Source organism: Schistocerca gregaria, chromosome 8, assembly GCF_023897955.1.
Source record: "Schistocerca gregaria isolate iqSchGreg1 chromosome 8, iqSchGreg1.2, whole genome shotgun sequence".
Taxonomy (NCBI): Eukaryota; Metazoa; Arthropoda; class Insecta; order Orthoptera; family Acrididae; genus Schistocerca; species Schistocerca gregaria.
This window is the reverse complement of record NC_064927.1, coordinates 457,634,529-457,653,763: the sequence shown is the minus strand read 5'-3', so window position 1 is coordinate 457,653,763 and position 19,235 is coordinate 457,634,529. Positions and strand designations below refer to the sequence as shown.

The 19,235-nt window shown below is 42.7% G+C and overlaps 1 protein-coding gene across 5 annotated transcripts in view; it reads left to right on the top strand.

The window, feature by feature from the left end:
- The window catches only part of LOC126284782 (putative fatty acyl-CoA reductase CG5065), a 192,888-nt gene that overhangs the window by 173,141 nt on the left and 512 nt on the right, over positions 1-19,235 (top strand). For 3 of the 5 annotated variants that reach the window (XM_049983945.1, XM_049983946.1, XM_049983943.1), the window contains one exon: positions 6,376-6,633. The exons of 1 other annotated variant lie outside the window; for it this stretch is intronic. In XM_049983945.1, coding sequence (XP_049839902.1) covers positions 6,376-6,633 — 258 coding nt within the window. The remainder of the gene's footprint in view (positions 1-6,375; positions 6,634-19,235) is intronic. One more of the 5 variants, XM_049983944.1, reaches the window with a different exon arrangement.

The window sequence follows — 19,235 nt, the reverse complement described above, 5'->3', positions numbered from 1 at the left end:
TGGGGAAGCTGCGGGATGGAGAGAGGAGGGGCATCAGTGGGTTCACGAAGAGGCAGCAGACATGTGGGGTGGGAGAGGAAGAGGGAAGACAGGGCAGGAGGGAGCGCAGAGACACTGGAAGGAGGCACAAGAGATGGAGGGGGAGTAGGATGGGGAAGCCGCTCAGGAGGAGGGAGGGGGAGGAAAGGGAGCCCAGAAGAGGAGGCAGGAAGAAGGGGTTAGAGTTGGTAGGAAGGGTAGATGTCAGGGCGAAGCTCATCATCTGGGAGGGGTAGACGGTGGAAGTTGTGTTGGGAAAGGAGATGGTGGGTGTGGAGATGGAGAGAGGTACTTCGGGGCTGGTTCTAGCCCCTAAATAGCTGTCTCCAGCCAATCAAGTTTTGGCGTAGTGATACTTCGTGCATGCCGTGGCTCGAGCTCCCCCTGCAGGAAGTAGCGCTCAGAATGTCTGTTTCCATTATCTTGTGTGTAAACAACCGGTGTTTACCATGGTGCTTTGGTACGCCTCGGACATAGACAATACAGTCCTCTGTGGAGTAATATGGGTTGCCGGCCCTCAGGGGCCACCTTGGCTCTGGCATAATAGATACAGCCTTGGTGATAAGGCCTTTCCTCCTGTTGTGAACTAGCAGAGCTATGCCACCAATATGTGAATTTACGTCTGAGTTATTCTGAAGTAAGATGTGCCCAGGCTTGAGGACAGTAGGCGCTTCGCTTTGGAGATTCGTTCACTGACTCTGAGCATGTCTCGTTTGATGTTCTGCAATTGATCCTAATTACTTTATGCTCCTGTTGTTGTTTAATATGATAAGTCGGTATTTGCCCTTTCCCGCCTCCAGACTCAACATTTCAGAGTGATATTACGAACCTCCATCACTATTTCCCTGCGGTGCACTTGTTTTAACGTTACAGATTTTCATTGAGGAAAGGTTTGGACCATATTTCTCATGCTGGTCCAATGTGGGTCGAGGCGAGGTGGAGAGCTGTATAGTGGTTACCAGAAACTTAGATGGATAAGCGTTTTAGGGAATGTTCCCCTCAGGATGTGCAGGAGCAGGAGAGGAGAAACATGTGCTCTTGTAGGGCAGGGTCGCTACCCCCTCGGAATAGACTGGGCCCACCAGTTCGTGACAGGTAACCCACCTCGTATTACAGCCGTCGCAATACACCTCAACTCCCGTACGAATACTGCAGTAGCCTAGAAGCGTCGTACGTACGACAGCACCAGCGACTAAATTAATAACGTTCTATGCCGACTGTGAAGTGTTGCATAGAAAATTAGGTCTGCACACAGCCCGATTCTCTCTGTCTTGAGCTTACTGAAACTTAAGACAGACGCTTTCCCCTGTTATTGTTTCATTGATTAAGCATCAGATGTGGTAATACTGCTATCATTACTAGTAGTTCCAGAATGAGATTTTCACTCTGCAGCGGAATGTGCGCTCAATGGGGAGAAGTCTTCCGAAATAAGAGTGGTTTCAGGTGTACCGCAGGGGAGTGTCGTAGGACCGTTGCTATTCACAATATACATAAATGACCTTGTGGATAACATCAGAAGTTCACTGAGGCTGTTTGCGGATGATGCTGTGATATATCGAGAGATTGTAACAATGGAAAATTTTAATAAAATGCAGGAGGATTTGCAACGAATTGACGCATGGTGCAGGGAATGGCAATTGAATCTCTATGTAGACAAGTGTAATGTGCTGCGATTACATAGAAAGAAAGGTCCTTTATCATTTAGCTACAATATAGCAGGTCAGCAACTGGAAGCAGTTAATTCCATAAATTATCTGGGAGTAGGCATTAGGAGTGATTTAAAATGGAATGATCATATAAAGTTCATCGTTGGTAAAGCAGATGCCAAACTGAGATTCCTTGGGAGAATACTAAGGAAATGCAGTCTGAAAACAAAGGAAGTAGGTTACAGTACACTTGTTCGCCCACTGCTTGAATATTGCTCACCAGTGTGGGATCCGTACCAGGTAGGGTTGATAGAAGAGACAGAGAAGATCCAACGGAGAACAGCGCGTTTCGTTACAGGATCATTTGGTAATCGTGAAAGCGTTACGCAGATGATAGATAAGCTCCAGTGGAAGACTCTGCAGGAGAGACGGTCAGTAGCTCGGTACGGGGTTTTGTTGAAGTTTCGAGAACATACCTTCACCGAGGAGTCAACCAGTATATTGCTCCCTAGTATGTATATCTCGCGAAGAGACCATGAGGATAAAATCAGAGAGATTACAGCCCACACAGAGGCATACCGACAATCTTTCTTTCCACGAACAACACGAGACTGGAATAGAAAAGAGAACCGATACAGGTACTCAAGGTACCCTCCCCCACACACCGTCAGGTGGATTGCGGAGTATGGATGTAGATGTAGATATGAAACTTCCTGGCAGATTAAAACTGTATATATATATATATATATATATATATATATATATATATATATATATATATATATATATATATATATGGAATGAGTATATAGAGGGTCTATACAAGGGCGATGTACTTGAGGACAATATTATAGAGATGGAAGAGGATGTAGATGAAGATGAAATGGGAGATACGATACTGCGTGAAGAGTTTGAAAGAGCACTGAAAGACCTGAGTCGAGAAAAGACCCCCGGAATAGACAACATTCCATTGGAATTACTCACGGCCTTGGGAGTGCCAGTCATGACAAAACTCTACCATCTGGTGAGCAGGATGTATGAGACAGGCGAAATACCCTCAGACTTCAAGAAGAATATAATAATTCCAATACCAAAGAAAGCAGGTGTTGACAGATGTGAAAATTACCCAACTATCAGTTTAATAAGTCACAGCTGCAAAATACTAAAGCGAATTCTTTACAGACAAATGGAAAAACTGGTAGAAGCCGACCTTGGGGAAGATCAGTTTGAATTCCGTAGAAATATTGGAACATGTGAGGCAATACTGACCCTACGACTTATCTTAGAAGAAAGATTAAGGAAGGGCAAACCTACGTTTCTAGCATTTGTAGACTTAGAGAAGGCTTTTGACAATGTTGTTTAGAATATTCTCTTTCAAATTCTTAAGGTGGCAGCGGTAAAATACAGGGATCAAAAGGCTATTTACAATTTGTACCGAAACCAGATGGCAGTTATAAGAGTCGAGGGACATGAAAGGGAAGCAGTGGTTGGGTAGGGAGTGATACAGGGTTGTAGTCTCTCCCCGATGTTATTCAATCTGTATATTGAGCAAGCAGTAAAGGAAACAAAAGAAAAATTTGGAGTAGGAATTAAAATCCATGGAGAAGAAATAAAAAACTTTGAGGTTCGCCGATGACATCGTAATTCTGTCAGAGACAGCAAAGGACTTGGAAGAGCAATTGAACGGAATGGATAGTGTCTTGAAAGGAGGATATAAGATGAACATCAACAAAAGCAAAACGAGGATAATGGAATGTAGTCGAAATAAGTAGGGTGATGCTGAAGGAATTAGATTAGGAAATGAGACACTTAAAGTGGTAAAGGAATTTTGCTATTTGGGGAGCAAAATAACTGATGATGATCGAAGTAGAGAAGATATAAAATGTAGACTGGCAATGGCAAGGAAAGCGTTTCTGAAGACGAGAAATTTGTTAACATCGAGTATAGATTTAAGTGTCAGGATGTCATTTCTGAAAGTATTTGTATGGAGTGTAGCCATGTATGGAAGTGAAACATGGACGATAAATAGTTTGGACAAGAAGAGATTAGAAGCTTTCGAAATGTGGTGCTACAGAAGAATGCTGAAGATTAGATGGGTAGATCACATAACTAATGAGGAAGTATTGAACAGGATTGTGGAGAAGAGATGTTTATGCCACAACTTGACCAGAAGAAGGGATCAGTTGGTAGGACATGTTCTGAGGCATCAAGGGATCACCAATTTAGTATTGGAGGGCAGCGTGGAGGATAAAAATCGTAGAGGGAGACCAAGAGATGACTACACTAAGCAGATTCAGAAGGATGTAGGTTGCAGTAGGTACTGGGAGATGAAGAAGCTTGCACAGGATAGAGTAGCATGGAGAGCTGCATCAAACCAGTCTCAGGACTGAAGACCACAACAACAACAACCATGATCCCACGAACATAGATGCTTGTATCCGACGCCCAGGTCGATAGTAGACAGAAGTCGATTGTCGAGAGCTGCAGGAGGCAGTGAGACCTATTGTAGAGTGCAGTGGTACAGGAGACTGTCGAGTGAAAGGTAGTGTGGGAAGGACTGGCATGAATGATGGTCGAGTAAAATTCACCGTTGTATGACGAGTGAGCACGTCCCCCTGATCGTCATGGGGTTGACCCTCACTAATACCGATTTTCGAGTGATATGAAACAGAAAGTGACAAGTGCCGAATTTCGTGTTTCGCGTCAACCGCGTCGGCCAGCAACAACCATGGATTGCAGTGAGGATTGTTGTGGATGTTAACCATCAGCATTGCGTGTGACGAAGTACCTAAAATCAGCAACCAATAAAAGATATAACCGTAATTAGATGTGTAAGGCGAAGGTAGCAACTGCCTCAGAATTTGTGTGTTATTATAGAAAATACAATACAGTGTGTACACCGCAACCTTCGTGGTCCTCAATAATAGACAAACTTTCAATCATTCCACTATTCAATCTCAGAATAGCCGCACTCGGTTGAAATATCCCCGAAATCACAGCAGGAAAACCGATAGCCTTGATCCATTAAGCACACGGTCATATAATCGTAATAATTAACTGTTTGGAGGCTTCGATAAATTACATAAAACCCAATGAAGGAATTTAATCGGGGGTGTTTCATGTTGCTGGATAGACGGCTGACTCACCTTGCTTCTCTCTCAGAGTATTAGAGTTTGAATTAAGCATCACACGGAAACATAACACGCAAAGTAATATTAAGATCATCTTGCACACACGCGAGTCCTCAACTGATACCTTGGACGAGTACTCCTCTTTATCCTTTGCCTCATACACAGATTGAGACTCACACAGTACTCACGACATGGAAGTGCTCGTCTCTAATTTCAAGTCCTGCACACGCCATTTCTTAAATATTTCCAACTTATAGTACACACGCAAGTAATTCAGCTAAACTTTAGCACTCTGAAGTATTTTAACTTAGTACTAGCACTCGCAAGTATTTCAACTTATTGCTAAACGTTGTTTCATTGTGACTGTTGGTCACTTCAGAAGATTACTATGATCCCCTTAATATTACCTGCCTGTTATTTAATTCTCCCCCCCCCCCCAAAAGTTTCTGAAGTAGAGAAATAATTATTCCAAACTACTCTTAAGTATTTCACATGCATACCAATTCTCTCTACTCTTTTGTCTTTACGGAGCACACCTAAGACAGGTCTTACCAACACAAGATCCAGCGCCAGAGTGCTGAAACTTGGCCATTGTTCAGGTCATCTCGCACCTCCACCGAGGTGGGGGGGCACCATGCTACCATATTGGTCAGCCACATTTCAGGCGCTCAAAGCTGAAGTAAATTTCATCTCTTTGGTTCCACCAAAGGTGACCAAAGAACTGTCTCAAAGATGATCATATATTGCACATTCACTATCTGCGGTTAGCATATTCATTTCACAGATCTCACGAAACTGGATGCAGGGATTTAATTTGTGGGAGCGCACATGCGATTAATTAAATAAATAAATTGTCCTTCTTTCCTACACTAGTATCTGGCTTCGGTGTATTAAGTGAAATTAAGTTATTATTACAAAAAATATGTTAAATGATGACTAACTGAAAACCTCAGCTGCCGACAGGTGTTGTTGATATACCTCGATGTGGACAGCTGAAAATGTGTGCCACGACCGGGACTCGAACCCGGGATCTCCTGCTTACATGGCAGACGCTCTGTCCATCTGGGCCACCGAGGACACAGATGAATAGCGCGACTAACACGCTTCCCGTGAGACTCACATTCCCAAATGTCCACAATTCTACATATGTATTGTACCTTATAGACATTTGCCCACCCTCTCATTACTCGCGCACGCTTTGGCGATTCCCGGGGCACACATTTTCAGCTGTCCACGTTGAGCTACATCAACAACACCTGTCGGCAGCTGAGGTTTTCAGTTAGTCATCATTTATTCCACAGAAAAGCTGCACGGTCATCAACAGTAACCGTTCTTTCGAGAACAAGTTACTGTCTTTGTATGTATAAAAAATATGTTGATCTGACAAGAGTAACGAAGAATGTTGTACCTATTTTCAATGTCGGGCAGTACTGTACCCTTTCAACACAAGTGTAATTCGTTAATTAACGGTAAAGTGTTATCAAGAAATTGGACTAGAACAAATAGCTGAATAGAAGTAATAAAAAAAAGTAAATAATAATACTTTCTTTGCAAAACAGGCTGAGGGAATATTACAGAAATGCACACAACTTCAACAAGGCGGTGAGGTTCTTCGTGGAGCGCGAGTGGGAGTTGGAGACCGCGCAGACCAAGGCGCTGCGGTCGCGCCTCGCCGCCGAAGACCGTGCACTGCTGCCGTTCGACCCCCGGCTGGTAGTCTGGGAGCGCTACTTCGACCACTTCGTGTGTGGCGTGCGGCGCTTCCTCCTCAAAGACGAGCTGGACTCCGTGCCGGCTGCCAGGCTGCGCTACAGGAGGTCAGTAACGAGAGGCGTCTCCCTCACAATGACGAAGCTTCTAGATGGCAGACCTCTCCCTAGTCCTGAATCGGTAGAAGTCGGTAAACGTCGGGAGGCTTCGGTAAGCCAAGCAGTTTCGGCTGCTGCCAACATTACGTAGCTGACTGCGTTGTACAAGGTAGCCATTGTCGTCTGCTTCGTTATTGTTTGGCGCTGTACTGTTCTGCGTGTTTTTATCGTGCAGTTGTGCTAAAAATTATCAAAATGAGTGAAGAGGAAGTTGCTGGCCCATCTCGGAGTCGCCAACAACCCCTACCGGTAGGCCTACAGTTAGGAGGAAACCAGTATTACGTAGCGATGCTCGCAAAATTATATTGCGTGTGACTGAATGCTGCGAAAGGGAAAGGGAGCAGAATTCCTTCACCCCATTTACAAATCTTCAGTGAGAGCTGCTACATACACAGGATAAAGCAGGCATAGCACTGAAAGATTCAAACAGTTTTCCAAGGATCATCCTGGCGTATCACCACAAATGCCTGGCAAGAAAAGGTGAGTTTCCATTTCTGATATTTTGTTCGTGATCACTTTGAAGGAGCCCCCTATTTCGTCCTAATTACCTTATATTTCATTTTTCCTTGCTACCGTATTGCTTTGTATGGAAACACCACTGGTTACTGTATTATTTCGAAACACATTCGTATTACAGTACATTTCCAAATGGTTTGTGAGCGCATAGTAGACAAACATACATACATTCATTTTTATGTATATAGATTGTAATGTACATGACGATTTCAGTTTCGTTTACGAACAACAATTAAAGCGAGTTTTACTCCCAAGCCTTTCGTCTGTTTTCGTGTAAGCATGACGCGCAATTTGTAGTGCCAGCACTGCAACTGGTAGGCGGGTCTTGTCTCCCCCCCACCCCAAGGGCTCGTCTACCCTCGCCAACCATTGCTTGCTTCCTCCTCTCCCCGCACTCCCTTCACAACTCTGCCGTCTTACAGTTAGCACACTGTACTCGTTCCCGGAAAAAAAAACCTCGTTCTCGAAATGAGGCTGTCCCGCGGATACGTTACTCTTAATTCGCAGGCGAGGAGTTTTCCGTTTCCTTCTCCCAGGAGTGCTACTCCAGACAGGTGTGCAGGCGAGCTTGTAGGACGGTGGGGTAATTTTATCTGTCCAATCATTGTACGAGGTCTGTTCAAATAATTCCGAAACATTCGTAATTTCGCGACAATGGTAGGTTGGAGCGAAATCCGGTTGGCATCCCTGCACACGCCTGTGTTAAATCTGTTACTGCTGTGAAGTTTCATTGTTGTAGGTCTGTTAATTATTGTCCGTGGCTGTATTAAGTAGAACCGTTGTGTGGCACAGTCTGCGAATTTCGAGATGGCACAGTTAGAAGAGCAAAGCGTCTGCATTAAATTTAGCGCGAAACTCAAGATAACCTTTACAGAGACACAGAAAATGATGCAGGAAGCCTACGGTGATTATTGCTTAAGAGTACTCGGTGTTACGAATGGCTCACATGCTTTAAAAATGGCCGGACCGAAGTTAAAGGTGACCCTCTGCGGCGGCGCGGTTCTTTCCGTCCCTTTACGACGAACCTGCACCTACCCGTGAACATTGCCTCAGCAGATCATCAGTAGGGAAGCCGAGTGAAACCTACTGTACTTCGACGTGAACCAGGCTGCAATTGAAATCAATAATCTACGTTTCGGCAGAAAGTTTTCACACGAATGAAAGGCTGGAAATTTTGTCCTCAATTAATATATTCTGAAACTTAGGTGAACAAGTACCACTGCCAAGCCCGTGCTAGTCTTAACACAGTCACTCACAATCCCTTTCACTCACGTTAGCAAGTTTATGGTGTTGCATTTCCAGAAAACGTAATAGCTGCAAAAATGCTGATTGTTTTTGATTGATAATGCTCGCCAAATATTAAGTCTGTCGGTACCAAATGCAGTCACAGTTTTTAGCCACCGACCTGTTCAATGCGCCACGCGGAATACATGTCTTTTCTCGTCATAAAATTCTCTTTTAAATTCCGAACTTTCTACACACCCATCGGAATAATTATGCCATCACTTTACAACACTTTTGATGTATGAAACGCTGCTAGATCCGGAAACGTATCGTTTCCATCGGAACTACTACTACACACGTCCGAACTGTTTCATGACTACGCTCCCACCCTTCTCTAGAATACTCTGTCTTCTCTAGCAGCACAGAACGACGCACGAAGAATATTGCTTTACCATTGGTCAGTTTACTCAACAGTCAATAGAAAAACAACATTTTCGAGCCTCAATCACCGCTTTTCATCAATAACAAATTGCGAAATAGTAAACCTAACGACTGCACTTTTTACCGACGTAATTATCTAATATGCTGAAGTTTTGTTTATGCACAAAGTTATTTGCTACTGTTATTTATACCTGAACTAACTTTCCCTTTACCATAAACTTACTTTATAAATTTATTCTACAAAAATCCCCTTTGTCCATATCCATACTTCTTCGAAATGTTCCCACATTAAATCCTACTACATAACTCGTTAAACAGTTATCTTCATATGAACCTTAAACCACACTCACGCATTGTTCATACCGCTGAAACACATTTATAACATTTTACCTACATAAAAACACATAATAGCACTTTATGAAAATACTAGAACAGTTTATGAAATACATTCTATTGCTTCAGTGCACTCTAGTGGGCACCATCGAAAGCCAAATCAGTCCCATATCCAATACTGTCCTCTGTCAGCTGATACATAAACTACGTGCGCGTCCAGTATCGTGTCACCATCTGTCACTATCCAGCTCTGAGACACATCTCCCACTTAACCGCCTCCAAGGCAGGATCGGTATACGGCGCTACGCCTCACCTCGTGCAGGACGCCCTTCGACGTCTGCCGACGACGCTCTTGTCAGAAACATCAACGAAATAGTGCCTGCCAATAGAAGGCTGACTGTTCTAGAGATTGCAGAAGAGTGTCACATTTCAGTTGGATCATGTTACGAAATCTGACACAGCATCCGGAAATCCGTGTCGCCGCCAAATTCGTCCCACGGCTCATGAGTCAAGGTCAGTAAGACCTCCAACTCGCAATCTGTGAAGAGGTTCTTGATAACGCAAATGAGGAAGAGATGTTCCTTAAGAGAATGATAAGCGGCGACGAGGCGAGGGCCTACGGATACGATGTTGAGACCAAGGTTCACAAAATAGCAGGTCAGCAACTGGAAGCAGTTAATTCCATAAATTATCTGGAAGTACGCATTAGGACTGATTTAAAATGGAATGAACATATAAAGCTGATCGTCGGTAAAGCAGATGTCAGACTGAGATTCATTGGAAGAACCCTAAGGAAATGCAATCTGAAAACAAAGGGAGTAGGTTACAGTACGCTTGTTCGCCCACTGCTTGAATACTACACAGCAGTGTGGGATCCGTACCAGATAGGGTTGATAGAAGAGATAGAGAAGATACAACGGAGAACAGCGCGCTTCGTTACAGGATCATTTGGTAATCGTGAAAGCGTTACGCAGATGATAGATAAACTCCAGTGGAAGACTCTGCAGGAGAGACGGTCAGTAGCTCGGTACGGGTTTTTGTTAAAGTTTCGAGAACATACCTTCACCGAAGAGTGAAGCAGTATATTGCTCCCTCGTACGTATATCTCGCGAAGAGACCATGAGGATAAAATCAGAGAGATTAGAGCCCACACAGAAGCATACCGACAATCCTTCTTTCCACGAACAATAAAAGACTGGAATATAAAGGAGAACCGATAGAGGTACTCAGGGTACCCTCCGCCACACACCGTCAGTTGGCTTGCGGAGTATGGATGTAGATGTAATCTTCACAGTGGGTCGAGAAACGTTCTCCAACACCAAAAAAGTTCATCAGTTCAGGTCAAATGTCAGAGAAATGCTGATAATTTTGACTTAGTTCATCATCAGTTCGTGCCACAGAGATAAATTGTCAGTCGATGGTACTATCGGGACGTGTTACAACGTCTGCGAGAAAATGTGGGAAGGAAACGGTCTGAAACGTGGCGAGACAATTCATGGCTCTTGCTTCACGATTACGCTCCCGCAGATTCGTCCCTTTTGGTGCGTGATTATTGCACAAAACCGAAATGAGTGAGCTGCCTTATCGTCCATCCTCTACAGACGTGGCTCCTGCAGAGTTTTCCAAAGTTGAAAACCCTGTTAAAAGGACGAAGATTCGCAACGATAATCTAAAAGCCGTAAATTCAACTAATACCTAGGTATTACAATTATGAACAACTTAAATTGGAAAGAACACATAGAAAATGTTGTAGGGAAGGCTAACCAAAGACTGTGTTTTATTGGCAGGACACGTAGAAAATGTAACAGACATACTAAGGAGCCTACCTACACTACGCTTGTCCGTCCTCTTTTAAAGTACAGCTGCGTGGTGTGGGATCCTTACCAGATAGGCCTGATGGAGTACAACGAAAAGGTTCAAAGAAGGGCAGCATGTTTTGTATTATCGCGAAATTTGGGAGAGAGTGTCACAGAAATGTTACAGGATTTGGGCAGGACATCATCAAAATAAAGGCGTTTTTCGTTGCGAAGCAATCTTCTCACGAAATTCCAATCACCAACTAGCTCCTCCCAATGCGAATATATTTTGTTGACACCGACCTACATAGGGAGGAACGATCACCACGGCAAAATAAGGGAAATCAGAGATCGTACGGAAAGATTCAGACGTTCATTCTTTCCGTGCGCTATACGAGATTAGAATAATCTAGAATTGTGAAGGTGGTTCGATGAACCCTGTGCCAAGCACTTAAATGTGATTTGCAGATTATCCAGGTAGATGTAGGCAGAGGAAATAAAAGAAAATTCGCAGGCGGCTCTTCGCGTGATCCAGCACGATGCTTATCAAGACTGCTTCCGGCAGTGGAAACGGCGTTGGGAGAGATGTATCAATTGTGAGGAAGCCTTTCCAAGGGGACCATGCACAATAAGTAAAAGGTAAGCGTTAGAAAAATTTTGTATCAAAGTTCCGGAATTTTTTGTACAGACCTCCTATAGCGACACGGTATGCACCCGTTAGTCAATCTCCCTAATCTTCCTGACCTTTAACATAGACAAAGTAATGTATTGCGAATACATAGAAAGAAGGATCCTTTATTGGATGATCGTATGATAGTGGAATAAACACTGGTAGCAGTTACTTCTGTAAAACATCTGGGAGTATGCGTACGGAACGATTTGAAGTGGAATGATCATATAAAATTAATTGTTGGTAAGACGGGTGCCAGGTTCAGATTCATTGGGAGAGTCCTTAGAAAATGTATCCATCAACAAAGGAGGTGGCTTACAAAACACTCGTGCGACCTATACTTGAGTATTGCGCATCGGTGTGGGATCCGTACCAGGTCGGGTTGACAGAGGAGATAGAGAAGATCCGAAGAAGAGCGACGCGTTTCGTCACAGGGTTATTTGGGACGCGTGGCAGCGTTACGAAGATGTTTAGCAAACTCAAGTGGCAGACTCTGCAAGAGTGACGCTGTGCATCGCAGTGTAGCTTGCAGTCCAGGTTTCGAGGGTGTGCGTTTCTGGATGAGGTATCGAATATATTGCTTCCCACTACTTATACCTCCAGAGGAGATCGCGAATGTAAAATTAGAGTGATTCGAGCGCGCAAGGAGGCTTTCCGGCAGTCGTTCTTCCCGCGAACCGTACGCGACTTGAACAGGAAAGGGAGGTAATTACAGTGGCACGTAAAGTGCCCTCTGCGACACACCGTTGGGTAGCTTGCGGAGTATAAATGTAGATGTAGATGTAGAATGACAGTGTTCATTCGAAACTCCGACAAACTTTAAATGATCTGTTAAATCTGGGGACTAATAGTCAGCAAGAGGTGATGAAACCTGATTGCTCAGAAATGAAACGAGTAAAAAAAAAAACTGTCGTATTTAATACTGGAAAAACTACAACATTTTTTATAAAATTTGATTGTTGCCATAATTTACTGAATAGTAAAACTGCTGTAGTAGAATAATCATTAATACTGAAACTCTCTTGTGGATTAACGCCGTGTGCCGGACTGAGACTCGAAGTCGGTACCTGGGTTTTTCACACGCAAGTGCTCTACCGACTAAGCTACGCAAGCACGACTTACGTCCCATCCTCACATCCTTAATTCCACCAGTCCATCTCCTACCGGCAAAACTCCACAGAAGTTCTTCTGCAAAGAGCAGTCCCTGGAGGAAAGATATTGTCAGGACACAGCTTATCCATGCGGATGGGTCCTGAGTCATCCTCGTCTATCTCAGTCACTGCAGAGCAGGAGGATGCCTGCACCTCTTCCCTCTTTGTCAACGGCGTTATACCTCTTACTTTCAGTTTTTCTTGCTTACGGATGAACATACCAAGTATTTTTGTTGCCGCCACACCTTGTTAATTAAGACTTTTGTACGCCTTGATTAAAAAAAAGAAAAAACAAAACAAAAAAGAGTCGCCAGAGCACCTGACTGCGAAGGGCAAAGGGCCCGAGTTCGAATCTCGGACGGGCAAACAGTTTTAATCATTTAATCATCCGTGAAGTTTTATGTCAGCGCACACTCCGCTAGAGAATGAAAAATACATTCTGGGATCATTAATACAAATCAGTCCAAGCAAACAAGTTGTATCAGTGACTGTGGAATACTGTAATATGATAAGATCATGGATGTGAACAAAGCAAGGGACCGTCCGATTCAAAGCTTTGCCGCTTTCTCACCGCTTTATGAATTATTCTGCTGTGGTTGGTCAGAGGTAACTGGCTTGTGGCGCCCAGTTTACGACGCACATATCTTATTATTGAATAAGGTGTTCCATAATTCACTGCAAAATGTTTTTGTATTTTTGAATTTCTACAGTGTCTTTGTACATCCTAGCACAGTAATGATAGGATCTTGTTAAAACCATACTGTCAGAGAACAATTTTGGTGGTTGCCTAGAGTGCTGGAGTGATAAGACAATGGACTCATATTCAGGAGAAACCCCCTCTGCACCCATCCTCCGGATTTAAGTCTTCCGTGGTTTCCCCATATAACTTAATGGAGATGCTGACATGGTTCCCAAATACGCCTACGGCTGATTTCCTTATATGTTCTTCTCGAATTCAATCTGCGTCTCTGAAACCTAATCGTTAACGGAATCTTAAATCCTGATCTCCCTTATTGCCACTGTTGATGGTCTAACATGTTGCCAGAGATGTAATGCTAAACAGAGAGAAACAATAAATTTTATTTTGCTCATGACGGAATGCTGAACGTATATTTAAGGTTTAATATCATGAAGGAATGAAATATGTGAATTAGTCTTAACACAGATAGCCAAAAAATGGAAAAATGTGCTCAAGGAGAATTAACCATTATGATCAGTTTAAACAGCAAAGAACAGAAACAGAAAAAATAATTATTAGAACCAATAGAGATTTTTGTAAAGAAGAAACATAGTGAAATAGAGGGAAAAACTTAAAAATAAGTACGCGTGACTTTTATCAAACTGTGAAGAGAAACCAAGACCCTAGTGTCTGTATCGTAAGTGAAAATGGCAGACTTGGGGTAAGCAACACTGAAAATTGTGAAATACTTGTAAAATATTACGATCAGCTTCTTAACTGTCCAGAACCAAACCGTAAGTTGGCGTACTCAAAAAGTCATGAACATGCACAACATTTACCTTCAACTATCAAAGAAATTGAAGAAGTGAGCTAGTGGAAACGTCCTTGCTACAACAGAACTTTTGAAATGACCTCTACAAAAATAAGCTATGATCTAAAATTAATCTTTGAATAAATATGGGAACAAATAATATCTAGAGAGTGGAAGGTAGCCTTGATACATCCACGGCATAAGAAATGCAATAAACAATAAGTTAAGAAATACAGTGAAATTTCTTTGCTGCCTGTTGAACATAAAACATTGTAGATTCTGCTAAAAACAAACTAGAAGCAACACTGGACAGTCATTTAGGTGAATATGAAGGTGATTTTAGTAACTATAGATCATGTTCTGAACAAATATTTTATTCGTAAACGATCATTCGCCATAGATTACAGAATTCAAAAAATATTGAAGATATTACAGTAATGCTTGTTGATCTTAAAAAGTCTTTGATTCTGTTGACAGAGAAACTATACATAAAATAATCCGAGAATTTGGTGTACAATCTAAATTAGCAAATCTAATTTGTTAAACACATACAGCCACAATATCTAAAATGAAATTTATTGGCGAAGTATCTCAGCGCTTCGAAATAACCGCAGGTTCGCCGTCTAGAAAAAAAAGAATTTGGAATGAAAAACTGAATGAATACAAAATTTCGCCAATAAGTCTGCGAAGAGGTAACAAAAATACTGGTGTAAGATATCTTACATTTTCCGAAACTTCTGTAAACAGACTTTGGCTACATAAAGAAGGTTAAAACATTTTAAAATCTTGGGGAAAAATTTCAAGAAAATGGTTCAGAAAAGCCTCCTACAGAAGGATGATTCATGAATTGGGAGAGGTATGTGGTTTAACTAAAGATATTTACAACAAAAAATTCCTGTCTAAAAATGTAAAAATAAGATAGTGCACTACAGTAGCGAAACCAGGACACGAGTGAATTCAATCCGAATGCAAGCAAATGTCTAAAATTAACCTATAATTTACATCAATTAGAAATAATGTAAAGGCGATGGATTAAGAAGATATTAAGCCCACGAAAAATTATGAAAGTTCAAATTTGTTAAAACGTAGAAAACATATTAGAAGTAACGAGAAAAAGAAGACTGGTATTTTTTTGGACATTCATATCGAATGCAAGACAGTAGATTAACCAAAATAATCTTAAAATTTTTGTGGGATAAAAACTCAAGAGTAAGTTGGATTCACGAATTGAAAAAGGTTTTAGGGGAAAATATAAAGGCTGTAGAAAGAACTGACAGAGACACATTTACGAAAAAAGGTATTGACTTGGAGGGGTTACAGAATAGGAGAGTGAAAAACACTGGTCTTCTTCCTCTAGTCACCCTAAATTAAGAACAATATTCTTAACAGAACTACACATTGCATGGTGCATGAATGTTTCAACATTTATGTGTGGATTAGTTGAATTTTGGGGAAACGTTATCAATAAGGAACCCCTTGAGTGCGAGGTTGAGTATTCGACGCCCCACATATTGTCACACATGCAACAATATTGGCTGCTAATAGCAGCAGCGGGTGAGATTGGAGGTACTCATTGGTGAGCACAGCACGAGGCTGTGGAGCGTGGTTGAAATGCTTGGTCTACGAGTAACTCACAACAGTGCTTGTGGTGTTGATACACAGCAGAGCAACGACAGCGATTAACAAAGCAAACATTGCAGCATAACTACCACAATTGCGGAAGTTACTGACATTTCGTCAGGAAGAAACTTTGTAGAGTGAGAAAAAAGTAGTAGATGAAATATTAGCGTTTGTGCAAGATGTGTCAGTGGAATGTGTGGTGTGGTGTACGCTCTATTGTGTGGACAATGTACACGAGGAGTGCAATAGTGAAGATACTTGCTTAAGAAGTGACAGTGAAACTGAAAGAGGAGTCTATAGTCATATAGTTCATGAGCCATGTCGGAAAGGAAGCCACAAATTCCACCTCCAGTTAAACGTAGTAAAGGACAGCCGTTATTCAAGGAGCTGGTGCTAAAAATAATTAGGCACATGGAAGATCGTCTGCGGCAAGTCAAGAATAATAATTAAGAACGAGTTTCGAATAAGTCCACAGCAATATGAAAGTGTAACGCGTAAGGGAGGACAAGGCGCACTTTTTACAGAAACAAGAGTTTGCGAGTTTCAAGGATGTTCGATGGAGTTGACAGCACATGCGTAACAGTGACCTACAACATTATGAATATCACATTGCGCGCGACATAGATTACAGTGATTTCAGGGGAAATAGTGTGTGGCTGAATAACTTCAAATAGCGCTACAGAATTGGAAGACGTAAGATAACGAAATTTCAAACAAAGAATCTAATTGATGATGCACAGAAAGCTGCGAAATCGGCACAAAAATTTGTAGATGAGATAAACAAACTCTTCTTATCGTTCAGTAAGGAATTGTTTTCAACTCTGACGAATCATAATTTTAAGAGAAAATGCGTATGAAAGGAATCCCGAAAATTAGAAGTTGCAAGAGAGTTGCATCAAGATCAATGAACACCGATGTCTTAAAGCATTCGTATACGACTATGTCAAATTGTAACCTGGTTGGTAAAGTGGCTGGAAAGTTATTTATTGTGCTATGAGAAGTTGGAGGAGCTCTGTGCCCCCTACAATTCTTTTCCATGTGCGTGATCTTATAACAATAATGAGGATTATTTATGTGACAGCAAGCAAGGGTGGGAACATGGGCGTAAAAGCGCTGCAATTATGTATTAGCACTGCTTCTGGCCAATAGTTGGTCAAAATAACTTGACATTGCATTGTTCATGGTCTGCATATAAAAATCCCACACCTTTAGAGGAAATTATCCCTCCTGGAAAGTGTGTGACATTGCAATTCATACCACCTGGAACCACTGGACAAATCCACCCTCTGGATGTTTGTTTTTCCTGTGCCTATAAAGCATATTGCCGCACTATCTACAGTAAAGCCGTAAAGGATAGCCAATTTCACGATAAGCTCCATGACAAACGGTTTCCCATTCGGTTGCATGCCATCAGTTCTCATCACTCCACTACACCAATTTGATTCTATATGCATTCTCTAAGAGCGGGTACGTAGCTGAACCTCTTGCACGGTCTATAACTACCAAGGAGGTCGCCTTTGATCATGATGGTGCGAAGCTTTGTGACCACTGTTGTGCACCGTTTTTCATTCGGTGTTCGAAGTGCAAGTTGTTTTACACTACTGGACATTAAAATTGCTACACCACGAAGGTGGCGTGCTATAGATTTAACCGACAGGAAGGAGATGATGTGATATGCAAATGATTAGCTTTTCAGAGCAATCACACAAGGTTGGCGCCGCTGCCGACACCTACAACGTGCTGACATGAGGAACGTTTCCAACCGATTTCGCATACACAAACAGCAGTTGATCGGCGTTGCCTGGCGAAACGGTGTTGTGATGCCTCGTGTAAGGAGGAGAAATGCCTACCGACACATTTCCGACTTTGATAAAGGTCGGATTGTAGCCTATCGCGATTGTGGTTTATCGTATCGCGACATTGCTGCTCGCGTTGGTCGAGATCCAATGACTGTTTGCAGAATATGGAATCGGTGGGTTCAAGGGGGTAATACGGAACGCCGTGCTGGATTCCACTAACAGCCAAGATGACAGGCATCTTATCCACATGGCTCTAACGGATCGTGCAGCCACGTCTCGATACCTGAGTCAACAGATGGGGACGTTTCCAAGACAACAAACATCTGCACGAACAGTTCGACAAGGTTTGCAACAGCATGGACTATCAGCTCGGAGACCATGGCTGCGGTTACACTTGGCGCTGCATCACAGACCGGAGCGTCTGCGATGGTGTACTCAGTGACTAACCTGGGCGCACGAACGGCAAAACGTCATTTTTTCGGGCGAATCCAAGTTCTCTTTACAGCATCATGATGGTCGCATCCGTGTTTGGCGACATCGCGGTGAACGCACATTGGAAGCGTGTATTCGTCATCGCCATACTGGCGTATCACCCGGCGTGATGGTATGGGGTGCCATTGGTTACACGTCTCAGTCACGTCTTGTTCGCGTTCACGGCACTTTGAACAGTGGACGTTACATTTCACATGTGTTACGATCCGTGGCTCAGCCCCTCATTCGATCCCTGCGACACCCTACATTTCAGTAGGATAATGAACCACCGCATGTTGCAGGTCCTGTAAGGGTCTTTCTGGACACAGAAAATGTGCGACTGCTGCCCTGGCGAGCACATTCTCCAGATCTCTCACCAATTGAAAACGGATGGTAAATGGTGGCCGAGCAACTGGCTCGTCACAATACGCCAGTCACTACTCTTGATTAACTGTGGTGTCGTGTTGAAGTTGCATGGGCAGCTGTACCTGTACACGCCATCCAAGCTCTGTTTGATTCAATGCCCGGGCGTATCGAGGCCGTTATCGCGGCCAGAGGTGGTTGTTCTGGACCCTGATTTCTCAGGATCTATGCACACAAAATGCGTGAAAATGTAATCACGTCAGGTGTAGTATAATATATTTGTCCAATGAATATCCCTTATCATCTGCATTTCTTCTTGGTGTAGCAATTTTAATGGCCAGTAGTGTATTCTGAATGTCAGCGATGCATATTTTATGAAGTGTAATACATACATCCTATAGAAGGCTAATCTCTGCATCTCGCTGACACTCATTTTGTATTGTCCTCCTGATGCACACGGTTAGTCATTAGTAGCTAATGTTTTTCCTGTCATACTTTTCAACATAATACTTTCAAATGAGTCTTACTAAAGACTGAATTTGCGACCTCAAGATCATGAGATTCACTTTTAATCAAAATTGTATTGGTCCTTTGGGATTTCTGGGCTTCACTGATTTATGGCCTTACAGATAAATGAACTATTTACAGACTCTGCACACTGAGGTCTAGGGCGGAAA